Source organism: Anas platyrhynchos, chromosome 1, assembly GCF_047663525.1.
Source record: "Anas platyrhynchos isolate ZD024472 breed Pekin duck chromosome 1, IASCAAS_PekinDuck_T2T, whole genome shotgun sequence".
Taxonomy (NCBI): Eukaryota; Metazoa; Chordata; class Aves; order Anseriformes; family Anatidae; genus Anas; species Anas platyrhynchos.
This window is the reverse complement of record NC_092587.1, coordinates 16628396-16653348: the sequence shown is the minus strand read 5'-3', so window position 1 is coordinate 16653348 and position 24953 is coordinate 16628396. Positions and strand designations below refer to the sequence as shown.

The 24953-nt window shown below is 39.8% G+C and overlaps 1 protein-coding gene across 2 annotated transcripts in view; it reads left to right on the top strand.

Moving 5' to 3' along the window:
- The first annotated feature begins 24579 nt into the window (after positions 1–24579).
- Positions 24580–24953, top strand: part of CERK (ceramide kinase) — a 46807-nt gene continuing 46433 nt past the window's right edge. The window contains exon 1 of one of the 2 annotated variants that reach the window (XM_072032926.1): positions 24580–24863. In XM_072032926.1, the coding sequence (XP_071889027.1) occupies positions 24731–24863 (133 nt within the window). In that variant the 5' untranslated portion in view covers positions 24580–24730. The remainder of the gene's footprint in view (positions 24864–24953) is intronic. The other variant, XM_027458721.3, reaches the window with a different exon arrangement.

The following is a 24953-nucleotide window of genomic DNA, read 5'->3' as shown; positions in this document are numbered from 1 at the left end:
TGTCAGAGGAAAACTTAATTATTTTTAGCCTAGGTAGCCTAGGCCATCTGTAATCTTTGTAAAACTTGGCCTGAATCCTGAAGCAAAGCCACTTAACTTTTATGTCAGTCTGGTGCAACCATGTGGAACTTCTGGTTCATTTTAGAAGTGAAGGTTTTATTGAATTACATAATAAAGTCAGTACAAAGTTAACTGCATTATTTCATTTTCATTACATTCAGTATATGTTATATTGTGCTTAAATTTTCAGTGCAGTGGAAAGTTCTACACTGGAAACAACTGTTGCATTAATTGTTCCAGTGAATACTTCAGATAGTCAGGATGTGCAAAGGGGGCTACGTGTATACTGTGAAGAATAGGGAGAACACTTTGACACAATCTTTGTCAGCATTACTGTGGGAAGCAGCTGCCAGCATAGACCTGTGGGCTGAAGTCATCCACAGTTGGATGGGGCCCTCTCTGTTGTTGACTTTCAAGAGGACAAGGACACTGTTTTCATTCATTTTCTATTCACTTTTGTATTTTGTTCATTGTTCTGTTTTGTTTTATCCCAAACATAGACCTGTGCTGCTAGGGAGATGGGAAGGATTTGGAAGGAAGAGTCTTTCAAGACCCCATCAGGTAATTTAGGTACAATCCCTTATGCCTGTCACTTAAGATGATCTCACTATGAAGAGCCCGTCCCTGTAAAGGACTTACAAAACAGGAGGCTGTATTGTCAAAAGAAGATAATTTCACAACTATGGAGTACATGGAAAGAGAAGGTGGTGTGAATATGTATTTAAGCAGTGTTCCTGCTTTAGGTTTTTTGGTAACAGAAATGCAACGTGCAGCTAAGGGTGTATACAGATTTAGCTGTCAACCTCTTTGTTGTATTTAAGAAGGAAATTTGCAAGTGTTCATGGGGTGCCATTCAAAAAGAATTACAACACTGCAGTCACCACTGGGATTCGCCTACTGTAGTTGCATAGTCTTCAAGTACTCCCAAGACTCTGAATAAGCACTTGGGAAATTGGTTAATGTTGAATTGTGCTCAGCTGTAGTTACAGTGCTTCAGACATCCAAACTAGCTATTTTAAAGTTGGTGCAGCTATGTTAACTAAGCTCTTTACTACTGGGATCACAATAATTAGAGCAATATTTCACTTAGTACTTGTATGGGAATTTTCATTATTCTGGTGCAAGAATATATCAACTGGCTTATTGTAGTATTTGCTTAGTTGCATGCAAAGTTCTGTGCAAGAATTTATAGTTAAGTTGAGGTCTTTGCCAGCATAGGCAAGTAATGTATCGAGCTCACAAGAAGCATCAGGACTGTGGGCAATTCAGTCAATATTGATAGAGGAGTTAGGATTCCAGTGGCTTGTGAGTTTGGTTACTTTCTGGATTCTGTAAGTGTGTGTAAAGTAGGAAATGCACTGATGAAAGGATGAAAAGCCTAATAATGTGGGACAGAACGAGGATGGAGGGCTATAGTTTAGGCTAAGCATAAATTAAGCTTAAATTGGTGTTGGTATGCAGTTCAGTTTCTTTCTTGTACCTTTTTATTTTAATATGGAATTTATATTAATGTATATATTCGAAAATATATTATAGAGTACTTTATGAGAAGCATGTCTCCCTAAAATAGTGACTCAAGATATTGAACCTCTAAGGGTCCGCCTTCTTCTTCTGAAGTCCTATAGGCCATTTCAAAATTAAGCTCTTACTGATACCACACCTATTTTTTTTTCAGCAGGAATGAAATGCCTTTAATTAGCAAAATTCTTTTTTTTTACTTTTCTTGGTTGTTTTTCAAAGTCCACTCACTGCATACAGTTGGTAAATGAGGATGCTCAGGAGGTTTCTGTATGTTCTAAAGTGTAGAAATGGAGCCATGTGCTTGGCTGGTCAAAATTAGGAGAGCTATAGCTTTCACTAGCAATATTTTGAGCAAAGTAGACACTGGGATATTTATTCTGTGGTATGATACCTGATGAGTCATATATACAGGTATTTCAGTGGACATTTAGTTGCACCAATTTGTTTTTCAGTTCATCTGTTGTGGAGAGTTTCAGCAAACGTGCCTGTGCTGGTATGCTTATACAGGTAGACTTTTCTGTGGAGGTATGGTGTGTGTACAGAACAGCTTTTCTCATGACACAGGAAGGTATAGATTGATGCTAAAGAAAATTAACTGAGCTGTCAACAGCACTCCCGTGCTAGCTTAGCTAGACTCACACAAGGAGGATTTGCTGATAAAGTTGTGTAAGCTAGGGAGTGTGCTTTTTCATGCTTATCCTTACATCGCTGTGTCAGCAACACGCTATAATGTAGACACAGCAGTGAGGTGTGGTTTAAAGTGACGTGCTGTAAGAGCTAACAAGACTGAGTCTGTATCCACTTTTTGTTTGCTTGAATCAATAAGGAAAACATTTAAACAATTAAAACAAACCACTTCCATATTGAAGTATTAGTTTCTGCACGTTCTTAGTGCTTTAACTAACTTTTGGAAGTGCTTCTGGGTATTGCACACAATACTTCACTCTTGCTGTTTGGTTGATGAAAATGCCCTTAAACCTAACCTAACCTAACCGTTTTATCCATCTACTTTATCATAAATGTCATGGAAGAAACAGTTCTTTAAAATAAAACCAAGCAGAGGGAGTAAAGTTGATGAGCAAGCTAACCCAAGAACAGCATTGCATCCAAAAAGTAGAGTAGTAGAAACAGAGAGAGGCAATTATACTAGAGAAGACAACAGTCTCAAAGGGCTCAGTATTTTGTGACAAAAAGATACAGGGTAACACAAGGTAAATTAGAGAAATAGTCATTGGAGAGCCATGAAAGAGAGAACAAAAGGATGTTAAAGAAGAGGGATAGCCAATAACTAGAGTGAAAGAGGTTAGGCATGGTTTAGCAAATAACACATTCACAGCAGTTCTTTCAGTGCAGTGCAGAGGAAAAGTGTGTGTGATGTGAGGGTCAGGAGGAGCACATTAGTCTTATGGGCAGAGAGAAAGGCATTTCTCTGATGTGCAGAGGGAGAAGCAGCAACATCTGAGCAAAATCTGTATGTTGAGTGTGAACAACTCCAGAACTGACAAGTAAATGCTGTCATTTTGAGCAGTGAAGGGTGGTCTAGGAATGAAGATGGTCCAGAAGCAGGAGTGATTTCACCTTTGTTCCTAATTGACTCAATCTTATGGCTGGACCGTGAGAGATTTCAGAGATTCATAGGAAAGCACATTTCAAATGTAGGCTTGGCAAGAATTACATTTTTGAGAGTTCAAGGTCTGATGGAATCCTATGGTAATATATGGCCAAAAGGTGGCCATACATAGGAAGAACCCCCTTTAATATGGTTTGTATGTCCCACTGCAGCCCCACAGCAACACGCCAAGTGTCAGGCTGCATCTTGAAGAGGATCCAGCTACTAGAGGTAAAAGGGTTGACATGAGAGCAGGAAGGGAAGGATATGACAGAGGAGCTGGGAAGCATAATGGGATCGTTTTCTAAGGTGGAGATGTTCTGAGAAGCACTGCTCTAAGAGAAGGAGCCAAAGAGGAGTTTGTGACCTAGTCATGATGAACACCTAATTACTGCAGCAGACTATGGTCTGTGGGCATACTGTTTGATGAGGCGTTGTGTGAAAAGCCATCATCTATAAAGTTAGAAGGAGAAAATGACAAAAGGAGTACTGAATATGTAGCCAGAGATGAAGGAAAGACAGAGGCAGAGACTCAATAAAATACATATTTTAGAAAGGTCAGAATGATGCTGCTTTTTTGCTCACTTAAGGAAACTGAATTTCTAGTAGGGGCCCTCTGGTGTAGCAAAAAGCGGTCATTAAAGACTTCTGTAAGAATTGGGTGTTCAGTAAACCTTGTGATGAAAAAGAAGGTAAACCTTGTGATGAAAAAAAGTTAATTAAAGAATTATTTTTTTTCCCATTTTACTATAAAGGAATGTGCTGGAGTATACATGTATAGGAAGAAGAATAGTCTAAGAAAAAGGTAAAAATGAGAACAAATATGAAACCTAAGACACAGGGACTTCTGTGAAGAATGTCAGCATGAGTCCTTCAAAACTCAGGCATTACAGGTAAAAAATAAATAAATAAATAAATAAAATATATAACATGATTTGAGAGATGCATCCGAAAAAAGGTCAGCCAGAAGGCTAATACCAAAAGTTGGAAGAAAATCAGAAAATCGGAGAGGAAGAAAGTGGTAAAGGAATCAGTATGAGAGAACTGGTGGCTAGGAAGATTCCTCATCACAGACAGACAGTCATCATAGCATTTTGTAACTTTTTCTCAGTAAGTGGCCTTCTCTATTATATGTGTTGAACAAGGTTTTAGAGGAAAAAAGAAAAAAAGCAGAATTTTCAAAATACACTTGCACTGATAGGGCACATGTATAGAATTGTGCACATTCACACTGTAGGAAGTAATGGAGAAAGAAGATAATGAAACTGAAAAGAGCATAAATAAATATTTGCTGTCTCTGGATAAATGTCTCTGTTTTCTGTTTCACTTTCTGGAAGAGTAGTCGATGTGGGTAGTTTTAAAAATCTGTCACTCATTAAAATATTAGCAATAGTGCTCATGTTTACATTAAATGCATTTTTAGGTGAAGGTTTTTAATTATTTTTTTTTAGTTTTATCTGTGTCACACACATCATCTGGCACTTTCTGCTGGGTATAGCCTAGCAGAGCTCTCTCTGTTCACTGACAGTCCGGAATATGAAACTGCTCCTTCCTGAGTTCTGATGCAATATGCAGTAGAGGCTTACATGACTCACAGGAGGGAGGACGATTTTTAAGTGGAAGTCTTGGGTAGAAGACAGGCAAGTTGGCAAAAATAATGAGTTTTCTTTCCAAGATACTTCTTGTTCCTTGAAATTCCAGTTAATTATGCCTTCAGTACATACAGTGAAGGTTTAAACATAGTATTGCACCATGACAGAACTTCAAACATAGAGAATTAAATCAACGCATATTTGGCTCTGAGCCATGATAGTTCTATTCTGTTCATTATTGATATAAGTTTCTTTTCTTTAATTTGTACAAATCAAATCAGTTTCTGAATTTCAAATTTAGTTTGCTGTCATAACAAGGTGCAGAGAAAAATTGTAACATTAGTCAATTTTTCCTGTGGCTAAAAGATCTTCCCAAGTTGTTGGGAGATCTTAAAATGTGCTGGACAACCTGCTTAGTGCTGTGGCTTGATGTGGAAATAGGCATTAACATTTCTCAAAAGTCAGTGAGAGTAGGCAACACATTGGAAGAGACACAGAACCACTTTCTTCCAGAGTCCTAACGAATAGCAAAACTGTGTATTATTGCTTCTGTCTAAAAACTGGGCATTTAGTAGGACAGAATGCAAAAGATGGCTGTCTGGAGATTTTCTTCTGAATCTACAAATTGGCATTTTTAAGTTTCACCTGTAATTAATTGTAGTACAAAACCAGATTTGGGCGTGTAATACAACTGTGAGTAGGGCTCTCAGATCCCTTGGGTTTCTTTTCAGTATAGTCACCTTGCTAAGTGGCTTTGCTTTTTTTCCTCTTTTCAAAATTTTTATTGTTGATTTTTTCTGAGAAAGTACTCACAACCAAGAGACTAATAGCTCTTAAGAAAGAATCAAATAGTTGATTGAGGTGTTTTGGTTCAACCTCTCAGTTTTGGTCACTTTGGTTCTAATGGAAAACTTCCTCTCAAAGTTTCCGAACATGTAGCAGGCATGGGGAGGAGTATTTCTCCTCAATATTTACTTTTTGGTTATCCTGCTGTTGCTGTGACTGCTGATACTGGCCTGTTCTTACCTGTGGTTTATTATTACAAACCTATGATGAATTTATATGCAGATATTCTCCTTTGGGCCTTCTTCAGGTGTTGAAAACCTCCAGATCCCTCATTGTACTGTTTTTAAGTAGGCTGTAAAAGTGACGTTCCCTTTTGTTCTTTACCTGGACAGTCTGTGCTTCTCATCCTATTTTATCCATTGTCCTAAACAGAGTTGCTTGGCAGATGTATTCAGCAAGGATGTATCCAAAATGGAGACATTGCATTTGGTATGGCAGTCACATGTATGACTACTTGCATTTTGTGGTCAGAAAAGCTGTTCAGAAGTGAATCTGTAACTCTGCCCACATGTTTAAGGAGAATGGAGACATGATACACAGAGACGTGTGATGGATTATCTTCAGCAGATATTTTCAGGTGTTAGTACGCATCAAGCTGTGCATTAATCTACATCTTCAGTTTATCCTGAGAGCTGAAGTGAACATTTGTTTTCTGGTAATCTTCAAGCCTGACTGCTGCAGATATTTTTCTTTTGCTCTGGTTTCAGCCATCCAGCTCCATCACCAGCACCTTTTGAAATTCCTCCTGGGGTTTCTCCTTGGATTTCTATATCCAATTCAAATCTGTCATAGACTTTACTTCTTATCCCTCCAAGCCACTCTTAGTGCCTTTTCCATGTCTTCTGTGTCTGTTTCAGGGATTAGTTTTTGTTGATGTTCCTTGAGGATAACAAAGCCTTTACCATGCTATTCAAACACTTTTTGCACTCAATTAATTTCTCTTTGATCCAAATATATATTAGAAGGTAATTAAGTTTCACTGTTTGCTTTTTAATCCATTTCTGAGTTTCTCTGTATAGCAGTTGAAATTTACCCTTAACCTGAAAACAGCCTTCTTCCCTTCTTTTTTTTTTTTCCAGTGTTCCACACATTTTCAGTATTGAAATATTCTTAATTACAATTTCTGTAGAACAGGATTAGCGATAGAGTGACTTCAGATATGTAAGGTGACTGATAAATACAGGATAGAATATAAATTCACAGTTGGCTGTGCACTGTGTTGCACAGATATAATTTCCAAAAATATCTTCAGCATAATACATTATATTTATTATTCAAGTCAAGCGAATTGTATAAAAATCATGTTTTCTTCCTTGAAGAGGAATGGAATTTGCTGCTTTAGAGGTATGTTTAGATTGGGTCTCATTAGCTGTTCTTTATTACAAGAATTTTTTATCACTGTTTCTGTGATTTGTGTATGCTTGCTCTAATAAAAGCAAATATATGTAAGAGTAAGGAGTATAGCAAAGTTATTGGAATTGGAGCTCTAGTAACAGGATCCTTCCAGCATGATTTTCAGTAGAAAAGAATTACCAAGTGCTACCGCAGAAAGGCTGTTGGCTGGTGAAGGAGACATAAGCAAAACTATATTACAAAGAAAATAAGAGTAATTCCAGGGTATTTGGGTGGAAGAAAAATGCGATAAAGGTAGCAAACTATTTTATTATACATTCATTTTGAAATTTTGCTGCTCTTTATCCAAGAGGTATACACTCTTAGAGAACTGGGTTTCCAAATTTAAAAATTTTGCTGGAACTGGGAAAAAAAAAAAAAAAAAACAAAAAAAAACAAAACAAAAAAAAAAAAACTGCATAGTTTTGTTCTTTAAATATAAGTTAGTTTCTTGAATGTAAGTTAGAGGTTGTTACTTTTCAGAAATGGGTAGGAATACTTCAAGCTTTCCGGCTAAGGGGAAAAAAGAAAACTCTGAATAAAAAGTGAGAATGAAATATTTTGCTATTCATATCACTTTCTTGTATAACACAGCATGTATCATCATGTTGTAAAGTAATAAAAGAACAGCTTAGCTTCTAAACCTTGAAATGAAAATTTGCAATTTTACTTGAATGATATTGACAGTTGTTTCAGGACTGGCAATCTTAGTGCAAGAAATGAACTAAGAATACTGACGTAAACCACCAGAGAGGCCCTGAGTTTTGAAGAGAAAATGATAAGGCAATCACAGGCAGCTCCTCAGAAGCTAAAGCCATTTTAAATAGAAAGAGCTCAAAGGATTAATCTCTTATACTGAAATCCTGAAGTACAGTGGTAATAATTCTGGTATGCATGGTCATTAGAATAAGATTTCACAAGTAGCCAGAGGAAATAAATACGTTATGCATCATTTTTCAAAATTCTCTTTAGCTCTGAAAATCAGCCATGAACTGTAGAACAGGAACAATATTGAAACCCTAATGAATCTTGAAAATGTCTGTGTTTTCTCCTTTTTGGTTTGTGCTGTGTATTTGTAGGTGACAAAAATTAAGAGTTGCAAATAATGATAATGGCAATCACTGCTAAAGAAGATAGCAGTCATAACGTCATGTAACAGCTGGAGCTAGGTACTGGAAGAAGCTAAGGGGAAATGCTATCCAGAGACTGAATATCGTGAAATCACCGAATGATCTGAGTTGGAAGGGAGCTTAAAGATCATCTAGTTCCAACCCCCCTGCCCTGGGCAGAAGGATGAGCACTTACATCATTCAGTATGGGATGTAGGAGCTTCTCGATAGGTTGAGTTCTTTAAATCAAGGCAGGACGTCTTGCTAGAAGATATGCTGTAGCACTGGTACAATTCATTGGTCTTGATTGAGGCTTTACTGTGTGAAAATCTGCGTTCTGTGTGCAGAAATCAGAGGAGATGATCAAAAGAGTCCGTCTGGCCTTAAAACCTATGAACTATTTTCAGAGCTATTCCCATTTGAATTTCTTCTTATAATTTTTCTCTCTTGTCACTTGTATTACTTAAACTCTCTACAATACAGAAAATTACATTGTGTTGGTTTAGGTATGACTGTATATATATATAAATTCACTTCAGTACATATGCTTGGTCTTATGTAGAAATCAAATTTAAAAATCAAATTTAAAAGTACTTTTATTAAAGTGTTGCCAAGAACAATGATATTTTTTCCTTTGTGGCAAGAGAAAAAATGGTGGAGGAAGCTAATTTAACTTGCTCTGTCTAAAAATGAGCTTTCATATGTTTGTGTAGCTGAAGAAAGAGGGCAACTTCTGAATACCTTCTAGTCAAGCTAAGACCTAAACTGCTGTCTTTAAACGTATTCTGTCTTGAATAGAAACAGAAAAGTCAGGAAGTAGGCTCCTTCTATAGTTTGTCTCATGAGAAGTGGTGTGAATCTGGGCCTTCTCGATAGCAAAATGTAGCTCCGGCAATTTCTTCCTAGCTTTTAAATAATTAGCCAGGAGGAGTGTGAACATATGTGAGCAGTGAAGGAATAAATCACCACCACAGCAGCAGCTATGTCAGTTCTTCACAGTATTCCAACTTTCTGTCTGTTGCCCACTGCAGAATGGTGGAAAATATCTCCTTTCTTTCAATGCTGAGAGTTGGCACTATGCTCAAACCCAGTAAAATTAATTAGAAGATTATTATGGTAGAGAAATACCAGTCAGTTTTCACAGAATCACAGAATCACAGAATCACAGAATTTCTAGGTTGGAAGAGACCTCAAGATCATCGAGTCCAACCTCTAACCTAACACTAACAGTCCCCACTAAACCATATCCCTAAGCTCTACATCTAAACGTCTTTTAAAGACCTCCAGGGATGGTGACTCCACCACCTCCCTGGGCAGCCTGTTCCAGTGTCCAACAACCCTTTCAGTAAAGAAGTTCTTCCTAAGATCCAACCTAAAACTCCCCTGGCGCAACTTAAGCCCATTCCCCCTCGTCCTGTCACCAGGCACATGGGAGAACAGGCCAACCCCCACCTCACTACAGCCTCCTTTGAGGTATCTGTAGTACTAAGAAATGGTGGCACTAAGATACAACTGACTTCAGTAGACTTTGTTTTTGTCCATGGTGTTTTCCATAACACCGTTGCCTTTGGAGTAGTTTCAGTCATGCAGTGACCTATCAATATCTAACTTTGTTGAGACAAATTTTCAGTTGTGCTTTTTATGCTAGGTTGAAGCTTGAAGCTCACGTCATTTTCACCAGTCTCAAAACGTAACGGAAGCATTTGTGTTAATAAACCTTTGCTTGCATTCAAGTTCTCCCTTCCTGAAGGTGAAGAACTGTTCATCAGCACTCTGCATCTGGTTGCGCTTTTCAGTGTGCTCAACTCAAGCACGTCTGGAGAGGGGCTGAGGTGCCCTTGGCTCTGCTGGAAACATGATGTCACTGTCTCAACAAGATGCTGTAACGCCAGCGAAAGATCAATACTTTGATGAGGAGCTGCTGGCTCAAACCCACGGCAATATTTGATAAAGGACTGGTTGGAACACTTTCCAAAGCATTTCTCGTGGTGTGAAACTCCAGGGACCCGATTTGTCTCTCTGCCTTGGAAACTGAGTTGATTCATTTGTAAAAACATGTCTGCCAACCTCAGATAACAAGAAAAATTGCACCTTCTGTCCACGTGAGTCTTCAACCTTTCAGGTATTTCAATAGCATATTTGTGAAAGAAGTGCTTCAAATACAAATTAATTCAGCAGGGAAGGGAGGAAAAGATTTTAGCTTTTTTCCTGCTTCTGATACCAGACAAGCCCAGCACTGTATGACTGCACACCCCTGGAAGCTCCGCATGGCACAGAGTGCAAGGACTCGCAGCCTCCCAGGAGCTTCCCTACTAAAGAATTTTGTGCTCCGGTCCTTTCACTCAGTCCCAGCTGCCTTCCATGCCAGATTTCAGTGCCAGTGCTGTTGGCCGTGTCCGCCTCCATCTCCAGCTGGGACAGACCAGGACAGCCACGTGCCTGTGGGTCAATGCGTTGTGAAAGGCACGAGAATCAGATCTCCATTGAAACGAGCTCAGCTCTCCGCTGAGAAACAAGCCTAAGAAGAGATTAGAGTTGTTCAGAGCGCTAAAGCCACGTTGCTTTGGAAAATGTCATAATTAGTATACAACAATCAAGGATTATACGACTGGTGAGTGAAATGGATTTTCAGAAGGGCTGGGCAAACCATTAGACTGTTTCTGTCCTCTTCATGCCGTCAGATGGCTTTAGCAGAAGGACTGTGTGGATGTCCTGTCGTGCAGTATAAGCATCCTGTCATCTGATGGCAAAATATCACCTTGCAGCTTCATTTAATCCTCCTGCAGCTTCATTCAATCCTCCCGCAGCTTCACTCAACCCTGCTGTTGGCCTGAGTCCTAAATTACTCAACTTGAGGGTTTGGATGCCCACTGACAATTATTTTTGTGAAGGTGTTTTTTAGTTGAGGGAGAAAATAATGACTCCAGTAACCTCAAAAAATAAGGAACAGGGAAAAAGGAGGGTTTGGCATCATGTCCATCATTACCATCAGTTTCACGGTAATAAAAAAAAAAGTGTTTATAACTTTTGACTTTTAATGGTCTGTTTATACTCTAGTTGATGAAAACACAGTACCTAGTGCAGTTTTGAAGTAGTTTGAATTGTTTTAGTAGAAATTGCTTTTTGGTGTTATCACAGTATGCATATCTGCCTTGACAAGAGGCAAGCTTAACAGTATCAAATCACTTCTATCATATTTATTCAGGTCAAATTTATGCAAAAATGTTCCCTGGTTCATTCTTGTGTTCTGGGGTGCCAAAAAATAGAACTCATATCCATTCTAGCTTCACTGTTATATACCGCTACTGAAACATTGATTGCTGCATTTGAATTGTAAGATCTTCGGCATAATTGACATAAGTCCTGCTTCATCTTTTTTTCTTCAAACCTAAACAAAGCAGAACCTGCTTTCATATGGAAAAGATCAGGTCCTCTACATCTGGGATGCATTTGCAGCTTGAGTACCTACTTCACCTTAAAAGAATTGCTCAGTGTTTGTTTGCTCTTTTGTTTCTTCCAGCAGTGAAGCCGTATGATCTTTTCTTCTAGCGGAAGAAACAGGCAAGCAACTTTGTCAGTGCTGTTGTGAAAAGCCTTTCATAGCATTCATCAGCTCCTGTGAACTTCAGGGGAATTGTTCGTCCCTTTCATACTAAGGAAAAAAGATCAATATCTGAGAGACCTCTTAAAGGTGGAGAAGTCCTGGAGACACGAGCCAGCAATAGGCATCTTTGGCACCCTGAGTGTTTCTCCTTCCACACAGCCTTTTTTCCATTGCCACCTGCCCATCTGAACGGCATTGCTATAGATTTCTCCCTGGCAGGCACACCTCCATGGGCACATACACAGTGCCTGGAGGAAACTGAACCTAGGTGGTAGGGTTTCATGCTGCTCTAAGAAACACTGGTTCTTATTAACAGCTCACATACGGATCCCATGGTTTTTAAGGACTGGAAGCTTGACCAAAGACTTTTTTTTTTTTTCCTTTGGAATATTCTGATAACTTTTAAAGCATCCACAGGAGTAGTCTTGTGTGCTTTTAGAGGGATGATTCGGCTTCATGACTGGGTTATTTTCTGTTACAATTAGTCTACTTCATTTATCCTCTGTCATGTAATGAAATGAACTCATTGTAGCATCACTGTTTGTGTAAGTGGCTCTCACTGCTACTTCCTATGGGATCAATCTAAACAGACAAAAATAATAATTCCTTTTACTCTCCCTTGTATGAAAGCAGCATCAAAGCCCACTGTCTTGGTTTTAGTTTACTGTTGGCCAAGTATTGTACTTTCAGTGTGCAATGTCTCCTGTCAGAAGGAAGCACACAGGTCAGGAGGGTCTTCCCACCTGCAGAAGAGGACCCAGGGAGCGCCTTCCTTGTCACCAGTGTTTCTATCCATTTCACGAGAATAAATGGGGCTTTGTAGTTACAGATAATGCCTCTTCAAGAAAGAGCAAGTGTCTCCTGAGGTTGCTATTAATACCTCATTATGAGATTATAATAAGAGGTCTCCCTGGAGTCTGCCAGCAAAACAGCTGTTGGAGTATGAGTTGGTGCTGCTCAGCGCTCTGATGGCTTACTAATCTCATTCGTAAGGATCAAGCCAATTATCATTTTGCAGCATGTCCAGGTGTCAGTCAGCTGAAGATCACAGCATTCTGGCCTGATGTCTGAACCTGACTTGTTTTCATGTCAGCACGGTCACTGGGCAGTTCATGTGAGTCCGCATTTTTGGAACCTACCTACTTTGGCAGCAGCATAAGTGCATTAGGAGCTTATTATGTTTATTACAGTAACTGCAACATTGAGAGCTTTAAGATTATCTTGGAAAAAAAAGAATCCGTGAAAGGAGAAAGCTGGTCCTTCATGAAGTTTGAAAAGCATACCCTACTGAAAAGCACACCCTACTCCATCTGACATCCAGAAGTGTTGCACTTAGGTGTAGGTGGACAACGGAAAGAGGGATTTCTGCTTGAGATGACTAAAAGTTCTGTATGTTAGTTTATCTATGGCTAAGATTTTTGTCAGTTTGTATCTTCCCTGCACATGCTTTCTGGAAATTTAGCAAAAGAACCTTGATTTAAAAAAAGGATCCTTCCTAATTCCAGCGCTGTGATAGCTGTGCCCGTACAAACCATATAAAAGCTGCTGGAACGGCAGTAGCAAAGCCGGTGCCAAACACATTGGGCTGTTTACTTTCAAGATAAGCAGTGCTGCGGGGATCTTGGCATAGGGCCCCCACTATTTGAAAGCTGAGGAAATTCCCACTGGGCCTGAGACCAAACACTTCCTTGCAGCCGTTTGGTGGGCTTTTACCGCTGCGGTGTTTGAAAACGCTGATGGTTAGCAGCCTCTCACTGCTCAGGAATCCAGCTGAGCTGCTTCACAGAGTGCTCTTCAGCTTTCCTCGGCTACAAACACAATTCAGCCACTCCCAGCTGTGTTCTGCCCACTTATAGCAATGATTAATTTCTTTCCAGGACTTCAATATAAAAGTCATCTGCCCTGAGTGATGCGCAGCATTGCTGTTCCTTTTTGCTACATTTTTTTAATATCAAGGCAGGGGATGCTTGTTTTCTCACATTAGAATTTTCACAAATATTGTGTCTTCCCATTTCTGGTCTCGTGGCCCTACAGAAGTGGGCTGAAAACAAATCCGTAGCTGAAAATTGCATTTTGTATGGAAGGGGAAGCTTTTAATCTCTTTATACAGGAGATACTACGTATTGATTCATGCATAATTGCTTAATACCTAGTAATAAAAAGCTGTTTGTAAAGCCTGAGTACAAACTGCTTTCCAACCTGATTATTCATTTTTCATCAGTTTGTTGTTTCTAATATTGTTTATTCTAGGCCAGGCTCAGGGCATTGTAGGGACTAACACACGATAATGGCAGTAAAAGGTATAAGAGTTGATAGTAGATTGCAAATTTGGTAGGACTGGTGGTTTCTGCATTTGTCCAAAATTAATGTGGGTGTCAAAGGTAGCACCCCCTGGTTTCTCTTGGCAGTTACACTGCTGCAGTTTAGACTAGTGCTTAACCATATTCAGAGGCCAACTGCACCACAGCTTGAGGAATTAAATAATATGATGATTAAAAATATTCATGTAAAACATCCTGAAATATTGTAAGAAGATGAAGAAAGTTTCTGCAATTGGAACATGTTCTGACGAGCCATGGAAATATTCTTAACGTTGCATCATTTTGCATCTGCAAGAAAAAAAAATCTGATGAACATCCATTGATCTGACGAAGGCTTTTGGCTACTCAGATACGGGCTGGATTTTGGAGCATGATGGAAGGACCTGACTGCTTGAGATAGCAGCCCTCAGATGCCAGAAAGGTCAATAGAATTCCGAGCCAACCAAAATGAACCAAAATGAACAGTAACAAATGGGGTGAGTGCATCTTAGGGACTGCATTGTTTGTGCTATTCTGTGCATTTTTGCTAGGCAGTGCACTGAAACAATCAATAGCATTTATTTCTGAACTATTCCAGTCTACAAAAATTAAAAAAAAAAAAAAAATCATGTAGGATTTGATTATGCACTAATAGCCTCCTGTAAACAAGATATTTAGTTTGTAGGATGTTTTTCTGCTTTTACTATCAGCTTTCAAATATTGATGACTCCAAGGACAATAAAAGATCATGTGCTAAAGTAGAAAATAAATTATGTCTTTCAAATTCATTGGTAGACATAAACGTGAAATTTGATGTGCTTATGGGGTTTAATTACTGTATCAGTGTAAAAGTAGCTTCCTGACCAAATTAAAGTGACACAGCACTACTGCTCTTACTCCTGTAGGAGTCAAAGCTTTTAAATAAAAAACACATCCACCCATGGATTTCCACTCATGGAAAATTGCCATGAGAGGATTCTGTGTGCCTGCTCTTAATGTAATGGTACATGTATTAAACCTCTGTATGGACTCTTTCTGCTTTTAGTCAGGTTGGCTAAATGCTTATTGTTCCCAAAGCACTGAGTGGTAGGCGTGGTTCGGATAGACGATGCGTAAGAGCCCAAGCAATTTTAATAGCGGGAGCTGGAACATGTGAAAAGGAGGATGGATGATATGATCATACTTCAGAGATACCCTGGGAGCACTCCTGGCTGAATGCACCCTGCCATCTGATGCTCCTGGTTCGTGGGCACAGGTGTCAGTGTGTTAGCCCCTAGCCCTTGCAGCAGCAGCTTCCTTGACTCTGAGATCATGATAATGATGAAAAATACTGTGATTTCACAGAATTGCTGCTTCATTGCTGTCCATTAAAACAGATACCTGTCCAATAAAAATAGACGTGAAAAGAATCAGAGTTTCTATGTGATTTATACAAGGTGCTGGAGAAGAGTATTTGTAAATATTTATGGTACAAGTGGATAAATAAGCAGAAGGGTTTTGTATTATAGGTGGGTCAGGGGAAGAACAAATCATGAGGTAAGTTACACAGCCAAATACTGATGCTACAGAGGGTGTCTCTGTAGATTCACTCCCAGATGGTTGAATGCAAGATTTACTTAGGCATGATAATAGCTTCACCATTGTAAAAGTATTAAAAAAAAAAAAAAAAAAAGAATATTTCTATTAGGTGTTAAAGTTTTCTACACTAGCTGCTGTCTCTTGACAGCACTGAGATACATCTATATCTACATCAGTTTAAGGCCATTATAATTCAGCCATCATTTTGCTTGAAACCTGTTTGGTTTGTGGGGTCGTGGTTTTTTTGTTTGTTTGTTTGTTTGTTTTTGTTTGTTTGTTTGTTTGTTTTTAAATGTTTTTACTGTAGCAGGAACTTGAAACATAGTCATGAAACCAGGTAAAGGCCATCAACTCTGAGTTGCTCTAACGCCTTTGATACAAAGGAGGTATCTTTTGCCAGATGCCCAGGAAGATTTGAAGCCTGGAAATTCGTTTGAAGTTCAAAGGCCAGTAAAGACGGGAGAGTTGTTTTTTTTTTGTTTGTTTGTTCATTTCGTTTAAAGATAATGCTTTCTAAGTGGCCGAAGCTATTTCACCAAGCAGTGAAGATGATAAAACTATAAAAGCAGTCTGTCCTGATGACCCTGGGCCAGATCTAAGGTTTCTAGTTACAGTGTAACCAGGAATACATTAGCAATTTGGATCACAGCAGTAATTCAGTTTTGAAGAAAATCCCTTGATTGTCTCCATTTGCTGTGTTTCAGTTCAGTTCTGAGGACAGCTGTGGTTCCCATGAAGCAGATTCTGTTTGGAAGGAAACTAAACCAGAAATGTTGATCCAAAAGGGCTGCAGTGGTCTTCAGGGGCAATAGATAGGTTTCTTACTTATTTGTGGACTCTGCCACCAAAAGGTCTTCCAGTTTGTGTCTGTCGCTTTACACTGAGCATTCAGCCACCTATGTAGTGGAGAAATTTGGTGCAGGAAACTGGCTGACATCTAAACCAGGGTCAGTCTCCTGAGTCTCACAGACGGGAGATGTAAGGAGCCTTAGCATTATTCACTGTAATCTACAGATTGCACTTTCAGCAGGAAGAAAGTGTCTAAATGATTAGAAGTTCCCATATTTAGGACATTATTCCCAGTATTTATGTGACAAAACTTTGAGGTCTCCCTGTTTAAGACTTGTCAAACATGAGGAATGGCATTCATTTGCTTAAATCTTGGCAATTGGTTCTATTTTAAATGTTGTAGTGTATCCACTCTAGCTTCCAGCTGCTGCTTCAGAAGATGTGGGTCTTTTCTGAGGTCCTGTGTCATGTCTACCTGTCCCACACAGACATCCTGGCTACCTAAAGGCCTCTTGACTGGCATTAGACACTTTGTTTTTGGCAAATGGTACACAATCAGATTCACCACCCACATGTGAAGAAAAGAAAAAAAAAATCAAACAAAAAACTAGAGTTTTGAACAATGAACTCCGAGTATGCCGTGTATCCAAACAATGCATTTTAGTGTCTGTCCAGAAAGTGGGGCAGGGATGGGCAGTGACGGGGAGGACTTTTAAGTTTGCTTTACCCGCAGGTGTTTATACCTGTCCAAAGAGCAAGTTACTTATTCATATACCTGAAACCAATTATAGGAGGCAATACTTTCTGTGAAAGCAAGCATATACCATACTCACTGTACAGCAAAATAGAATACCAGTACAAAGAATACTAGAAAGATTTTTAGGATTAGCAAATTCAGTCTCTAAAGAAGTCTAACTGCATTATACCTTAACTACTGTGATGTGTAAAGCAGTGGTTGAGGTGTTACCATCGTTATCACCCAGTGAGTTTGGAAGCTCAGGTAAATGTTTTTTCACCATGCACACACATACACTTTGTACTCATAATTGTTCTCAGTGAGGGAAAGAAAGTAATGTCTTTCTTCAGTTTTACTTTGTCATTAGTCATGTTGCTTTTTATCTGATAGTTTTTGGAGAGACGTGTTGGCATCGATTCAGTTACGCAGGAGCAGTTTGTATTTTCTAACACAACTTGAAGCTATGTTGCTGTTGCCGTTGCAATGCGTGCTTCTCCTGGGTGCTGTTAGAGCTGCACACAATATTGCTTGTCTACTGAAACGGTGCATGAGTGTGGTGTTTTTGTGCTGGGGAAAAAAGGGAAAATGTAGTTTTTTACCTCCTACTCTTGTCCTGTTTATAGTTGGGCACTGTCAGCTTCTGCTAAGCCTACAGTTGAGTTTCTGGCTTGTACTGAGTAAGTCCACAGAGCACTTCTCTATTCCTCTTTCCCCACTTTATGTTCTATCCTGTGGTGTTTCAAAACGCTTCCTTCCAAAGCCAGATTGATTTGTGATGTTGAGATTATCAACCATATGGTATAGCGGGTAAGTCGCACATGTTTTCTCAGTAGCCAGTGGTTGCTGGCTGTGAAAGACATACATAGCATTACATTAGTTTCTGTCCTAGGAATTCTAGTCACGGTCTCAAAATTTGCTAAAAACAGCAAGAGGATGAAATGTTGTACAAGTCCATTTCAGACTGAATATTTATTTCATCACAATACTTCTCCGGTTTCTATTACAGTTGCTGTTTTGGCTCTTCATTTTACACCCATCCAATTGTGGAAGTTTCTCACAGCTTAATCTACTATGAATGTATTATTAGTTCAAGGCTCGTTATTACATTTCCTTTTCTAATCAAGGGAAAGAATCTGTTATTAACAATGTAATCTCTTTTCCTGATGGCTTGTTCTTATAGATACAACCATAAAAGCAATTGGCTTGAATGGTTCCTTTGCACTCAGGTTCTTTTTCAAAACACAGATTACTTCTAATTGTCATTTCTTATCTACAGTGATTTAGAATTATGTCTTTGAGTCATGATTTCTGCAAAACTATCCGCATTAAACAGTCTGGAGATAGTTTGGATATGATTGATTTTTCAAAGCTTTGCAGTGAAATTTGATTCATAGTTCTGACTAAACGAGCTGGTTGAACAAAACCCTGTGCAATCATTTGAAAATGTATCACTTTCTTCAAAATTTCTATAAATTATATTTAGAATGACATGTAGACTAGTCAGCTCTAAAAATGTTTCCTCTAAGATGGCGTGCTTCAAATTAATTTGTCAGCCATTTGTCAGGCAAGACAAGCAGATTACAAATGTTTACCAGGTTACTCCTCAATTTTTGAATTTTCTTTTCAACATATTCCAAATTATCCCCAGCATGATTGCTTCCCTTTGAACAAGAATGAAGTCAGCTACAGCAAAGTTCCTTAATTATATTTGTTTGCTAGAATTAAATATTTAACTTCAGTTATGAGAAGATCCTCTTTGTTCTCTGTTGCCCTCATTTCTGGGTAGCTGTGTCTGATTTCATATTCTGTTCTTTCCATCTTATTTTGATACCAGAATATTAGAAAGAGAAAAATCCATTTCAAGTCCACATGCCTGCTGAGATGTCAAAAGGCATAGTGCAGAAATAGCTCTGCTTTGCAGATTTTATGCAAAGTATTGGCAAGTATCTGCGTTCCACGATCACTGATTCAGACAACTTCATACCAGCTGTCATCATCTTTGCTTCGGTATTCAGCTGAAAAACAATCAAAGTGAAAATTACTCTATTCAAACAAACTGTTCCAATCTATCTTTGATCTGATCATTCAGAATCTCAGTATTTGAAAGAAAATTTCAGTTGCATTTCTAAGCATTTTCTTCAAGTTTATATTGTATTCTTTTAAGATAGTACTAACCATGGAAAGTAACATCATTAATTAAATCACGTGGATTAAGTCAAACCTATATCCAGGAGACTATGCATTAGCATTTGAAGATACTAAAAAATAATTAAGAAAAACAACAACTCCCTTCTTCTACAAAAAAAAAAAAAAAAAAAACTCACTTCTTCTACCTTAAAGTCACTTCACTATATGTTTCTCCATCTTAAATAGAAAGTAGTCTTACTTTAGTTTATGAAGGCCACACTCTCTGGTGTAAGCCTGACATGGATTACAGCTGATATGGATTAGAGCCCTGCCTACCAAAGCAGAGCATCAAAGAAGTACTCTGGAAATAGGCTTTTCTTGAGAGAATCAAGGAATACAAGTTAAAATAGCTCAACCCAGGGGTATAAAAATGAGGATAGGAGAAAAGGCGTTGCTTTGGTGATAGCAGGATTTTTTATATGAACAGTTCTTTCATCCTGAAGCTCTTCTAATGCATAGATTGGAGCCCACTCTTGGAATTTGCCAAGTGTCACGACACTGGCACACACATGTCCTGTAAATACCCCAGCAAGGTTATAAACCTTCAAAAAATCTTATTTTTCATATACTCAGAGTTTGTATGTGTGGTAGAGGTTACTACTGAACTTGATATGTAGTTTGATAATACCTGAACTATGAAATATTGTCTGCCCACACAGAGTTACTGTCTCTTTGAGCTCTTCTTTTGCTTTTTTTACAAAACTGCACACAGGCATGCTCCAGGCAAATTCTACCTGGGCCTAGTAAAGAGCAGCTTTGAGGGACTGGAGACATCTGCAAGACATAGTTTTCAGATAGAAGCATGCTATTTTATTAGAAAAATTGATAAAATTGAGTGGTAGACAGAAGAAAGAAACATTTGAATATTGCCAGCATTTTTTCAGTTCTGTTTCTTCAGTTACCCTTGCCTATAAGCACTGCAAGGAAAATCTACTTGTAATTTCATTGCTTCTTAAAGGATGATGTTGGACATAAGGGGGGTTTCACAGCTCCTGAGGGAGTCCAATTGAGGCTAATGATTAAAATAGGGACAAGGAGGTAATCAAAAAAATACAGGTAGTAAAATACTTCTGTGTATATGTCTAGGTGGGAGACACAGCTATAAGAGCTTGAAACAAACCATGTTTAGTATTTTTCACAATGACAGGTAGTTTATACAGAGAATATGGAGATAGATTGGAGCTTTGGAAGAAAGGAAAGAATTTGTAAATTTCCATGGTTCAGGAATAGTACGTGACATTTCCCTTCATGAGAAAAATTATCTTCTGGATCCATTCCCTCCCGTGTATCAACAACTTTCTCTCAATTACCTTTTAGTTTGAGTGAATAAAGGCTGCAATCATCCTTTCTGACAAGCCTTTAAGACTGCTTTTTCAAGATCATTTTCAACAGTAATTTAAACTTATGATATAAGCATAGAAGTGCTTGAAAATAGCTCAGGTATTTTTCCAGAGAAAGTGATGTCATTCTTTGGAACAGTGGTAAGAATATTCCACTCACTCCTTAGTATTTGTTTGCTGATGAGTTGAAAGGGAATTAGACCATTACCCAGTATTTTGATGTTCAAAATGAATTATTTTCCTGTCCTCTACTGCCTTTGTCTGTTAGTTTCCATTTTCTGAAAGTATTCCAATAGCCAAATGTGGCCTCTGAGTGTATGGGTGTTCTGTTGGGACTTGCATTGTGTACTTGAGAACAGAATTTGATTCAGGTGTAAGTACTTCAATCTTCCTGAGGAGATGCACTGAGATATTAAAAAAAAAAAAAAAAAAAAAAAAAAAAAAAAAGATAATTCCCAAGCAGCTATCTAGAAACTTTCTTAGGGTATTCTTTCTATGGAAGGAAAGAAATATTTTATAGTTATCAATGTGTTCCTGGTAAAAAACTGTGCTTCCCTCTTGCTTCCAGCACAGAACTGAGTAGATTGATAAAAATATGATCACTGGTGCACTTATGTGGCCGTTATCCAGCTTTCACCCTAGTTACAATAGTTTATATATATACTTTTTTCACTTTAGACCTTCCATTGTCTTAGATAAGATGTCAAACACAGTACCTTCTATTTCTGCCAAGGTATTACAAAGGGCATGCTTTGTAGTCCCTTGTGGAAAAAATTAGTTGCAAGGTCCTTAATAAGTAAACCTCCAAAAGAGTTGGAAGAAAGCCAGATTACTGTTTTGCAACTTAGCTCGAGTTCGTAATGATTTAAATCAATGTTTTGTTAATGCAGGTCACACTGAAGAGCACCTGTCTGCTCTTGTTGATTAGAAAGATGTACCTGGTTAGAAGACTTCCTTAATTGATTGCCTATATTATCATGTAATGATCCTCTTCAGTACAACATAAAGTTGCTTGGAGTAAGAACTTTTTATAGAGATAAACGACCTATTATAAAATCAGACACTGGGGAGAGAAAGGCAGCTTTAAAAGTTATGTTGTTTGCTGTACATATAAAATAAATGGGTCATAGAGTCTGTATAAACCTGGTAAGTTACCTTGTAAGTTACCTTGTGTCACCTTCCTGCATTTTTTCCACTGACATTGTGAATGGTGCTTGCTATGCAAGGTATGATTGTTCCTGAGTTAACTGCAGCCCTTCCTGTGGCCTCTACAGACCTGCGAACAAAGTGAGGTCATTTGCAACCATACTATTTCTCAGGGTGGAACCCTGTCATCAGCTGTCTTCAGAGCAAGATTTTAGGCTATAAATCCTGCAGTTTACTGGCATCACTGCATCTGCTCTTCTGTCCCAGTGGTAATTGTAGGCTTATATAATAAGCAGCAAAACAATAATTGACACATGCATGCTTCAGCCCACAAAGTCAGTAGAAGTTCTTTCTCTATTCTAGTCAGAAAAGGAAATCATAAAATGCTAAAACTGAATGAAAAACAAAACAAAACAACCAAACAAACAAAACAACAACAACAACAACAACAACAACAACAACAACAACAACAACAAAACATTGTGTTGCCTTGTAGTTGAGCATTACTTTTGAAGGGCAAAAGCAAACGTTGATGTTCAGGGAACTATCAGAGAGTGCCAGAGCATAGCAAACACGGTGCTGTTAAGAGTTCCCGCTCAACATCCCTGTAGCAGTGCAGAGGGAACCCAAACCATGGACCAAAGCACCATTATGCTAAAATGGTGTACAAGCAAGAAATAAGGGACTTTTCCTTATCTAAACAAATAAGGAATGTGGATGGGGAGTGCTGGAGGGCCTGCCAGTGATGCTAACACACCCTTATAGACTTTAAAGAGAGCTGAGAATATTTTATCAATTCTGTGTTTTACAATTGAAGGCTTTAGCATTAGCTAACCCCAAAATGGTAAGCAAGTTGGTAAGAACTAAAAGAAATAATCATAGGCAAGAATTGTAAAAACAATAAACTTTTTACCTCTTCAGCTAGCATGGGTCACAGTGTAAGAATATTGATTCAGGTGATTGTAGACTATAAAAGATTAGATTTAATTTGCTCAGTGTTAAAATTAGAAATAAGTACCCCTGCATAATATTTTAAATAAGCAGCATTATATGAATGATCCGTTAGTTCCTGGTGTGTGTCTGAGGAGGTCAACACTGAAAGAGGCTCTGTTGCATTGTATTAGCACTAGACTGTGGTTTTCACATTGCTGTTGTGGCTTGTAGAAATGGGCACAAATAATGGGAATGAAGCTAGCTAGATAGGGTACTATCCAAAACAAAAAGACTGTTCCTGGCCCAGGGATATTACAATCCAGGTGTAGGAGAAATGGTAACAGCTGATGTAGCTGGCACAATGCGAAGAGCCAGTGGGACGTTAATGGCTGCTAACCAGTGGATTTGGCTGACTAATGCTCACAACAGACTTTCACAACAAGTGAGCTTTAATTTAAGCCTCAGCATAAAGAACTTTACAGGTGTTTGGGTGTTTGTGGGGGGATGGATTCCAAAATGTAAAGGACAATACAGTTGATACAAACAGAATGGAAGAGGGTGGGATAGCTTGGTATCTTACAAAAATAAAGTTGGCAACATCATGTTTTTCAAGGTCAGAGCAAAGGATGTTGCAACAATCAAGATACAAGATGACAAGCAGACATGAAACACATACTTGTTCAAGACTATCCCAAACACATAATTTGGATGACAATGACTAGTTCTTTTGTTTTCAGGAAATGAAATGAGAGTACATCACAAGGTTCAAAGCAGAGTTCAAGTGCTCTTGCTCAAGCTCAAGCTTTTTAGACCCGGGCTGGCTCTGAGCAAAGCCAGCTGGAGCATCTCTGCGTCATCCTTTGTGAAGCAGAGCACTGGCCCAAACAAGAACACACCAGTGAATTTTTTCTCTAAAGTCTGTGGAAAATATTCAGAATCAGGTCTGGAGTAAGGTCAGAGGCAAAAAAACTGCCTGTCACTCTGGCCAGTATTTTGAGTAGGATGCTGATGCTTACAGTGATGAGGTTCAATGACACCGTGGAGGACTTGAAGGGCAGCAAAGGCTCAGGAGTTTAATCCTATTGAATTATTGCCAACAACAGGCCGGTTATTGGCAGGGCTAGGAGCCATGTCCTGTGAGGAGCAGCTGAGGACACGGGGTTTGTCAGGCCGGGGGGAAAGGAGGTCGAGGGGTGACCGCATGGCTCTCAAACATCCCGAGGAAGGGAGGTGGAGATGGTGCTGCTTGTCTTTTGTCCCTGGTGTTTCGTGACAGGGCACATTGCATGGCTCAGAGCTGCATCAGGGGAGGGTCAGACTTGACATTGGGAAAAACCTCCTTTTTAAGAGGTTTGTTTAGGTGCTTGAACAGGCTTCCTAGAGAGGTCATCGATGTGTCATGCGTCAGTGTTCAAGAGGATAATGCTCTTAATGATAGGTTTTAACTTTGGGACGGCCCTGAAGCGGTCTGGGAGTTGGGCTTGATGATCTCTGTACATTATAACAGCACGACTCGGTTCCAGCACGCTCCACTCAACCCTGAAGTAAAACACAAACTCCATGCACAGAGAGGAAGGCAGGGCTATCCTGAGAGCTCCGGCGCCTTCTCCAAGCACACATTTTCACTTTCACTTCGAGCAGCGCTCCATCCCCGCTCGGAACGAGCACACGGCGCAGACCAGCAGCACGACCCACGAGCTTTATTGCGCAAAAAAAACCAAAAACCATTCCCCTACAGCCGCTGCCGGGGCCTCGGCGTCCAGGCCTGGGTGCCGGGGCCCGGCCACCGGGGCCCTTCCTCCGCCCCGCCCCGCGCTCGGAGGCCGGCCCGGCGGCTCTGTCGTCGGCGCTGACGCCTCGCCCCGCCTCGGGGCCGGGTAGCGGCGGCCGAGGGGCGCCGTTAGCTGCCGGGCTTCGCCCCGCGGCCGGCCGCCGCCCGCTCCGCAGCGGGCCGCGCCGGGCCCCCGCAGCTCTCGGCTCTTCCCTCCATGGAGCGGCAGCTGCCGGCCGGCCGGCCGCCCCGCCTGGTGTCCTCGCTGGGGCTGGGGCAGCGCTGCTCGGAGGTCACCTTAGACCAGGAGCGGGGGCTGCTGGCCTGGCGCCACCCGCGGCGGGGCGGAGGTGAGCGGGGAGCGGAGCGGGGCGGGGCGGGAGGGCCGCGGGGCACCTGCCGGGCTGCAGCCAGGGTGGCGAGGGCTGCGTCGTGCCGAG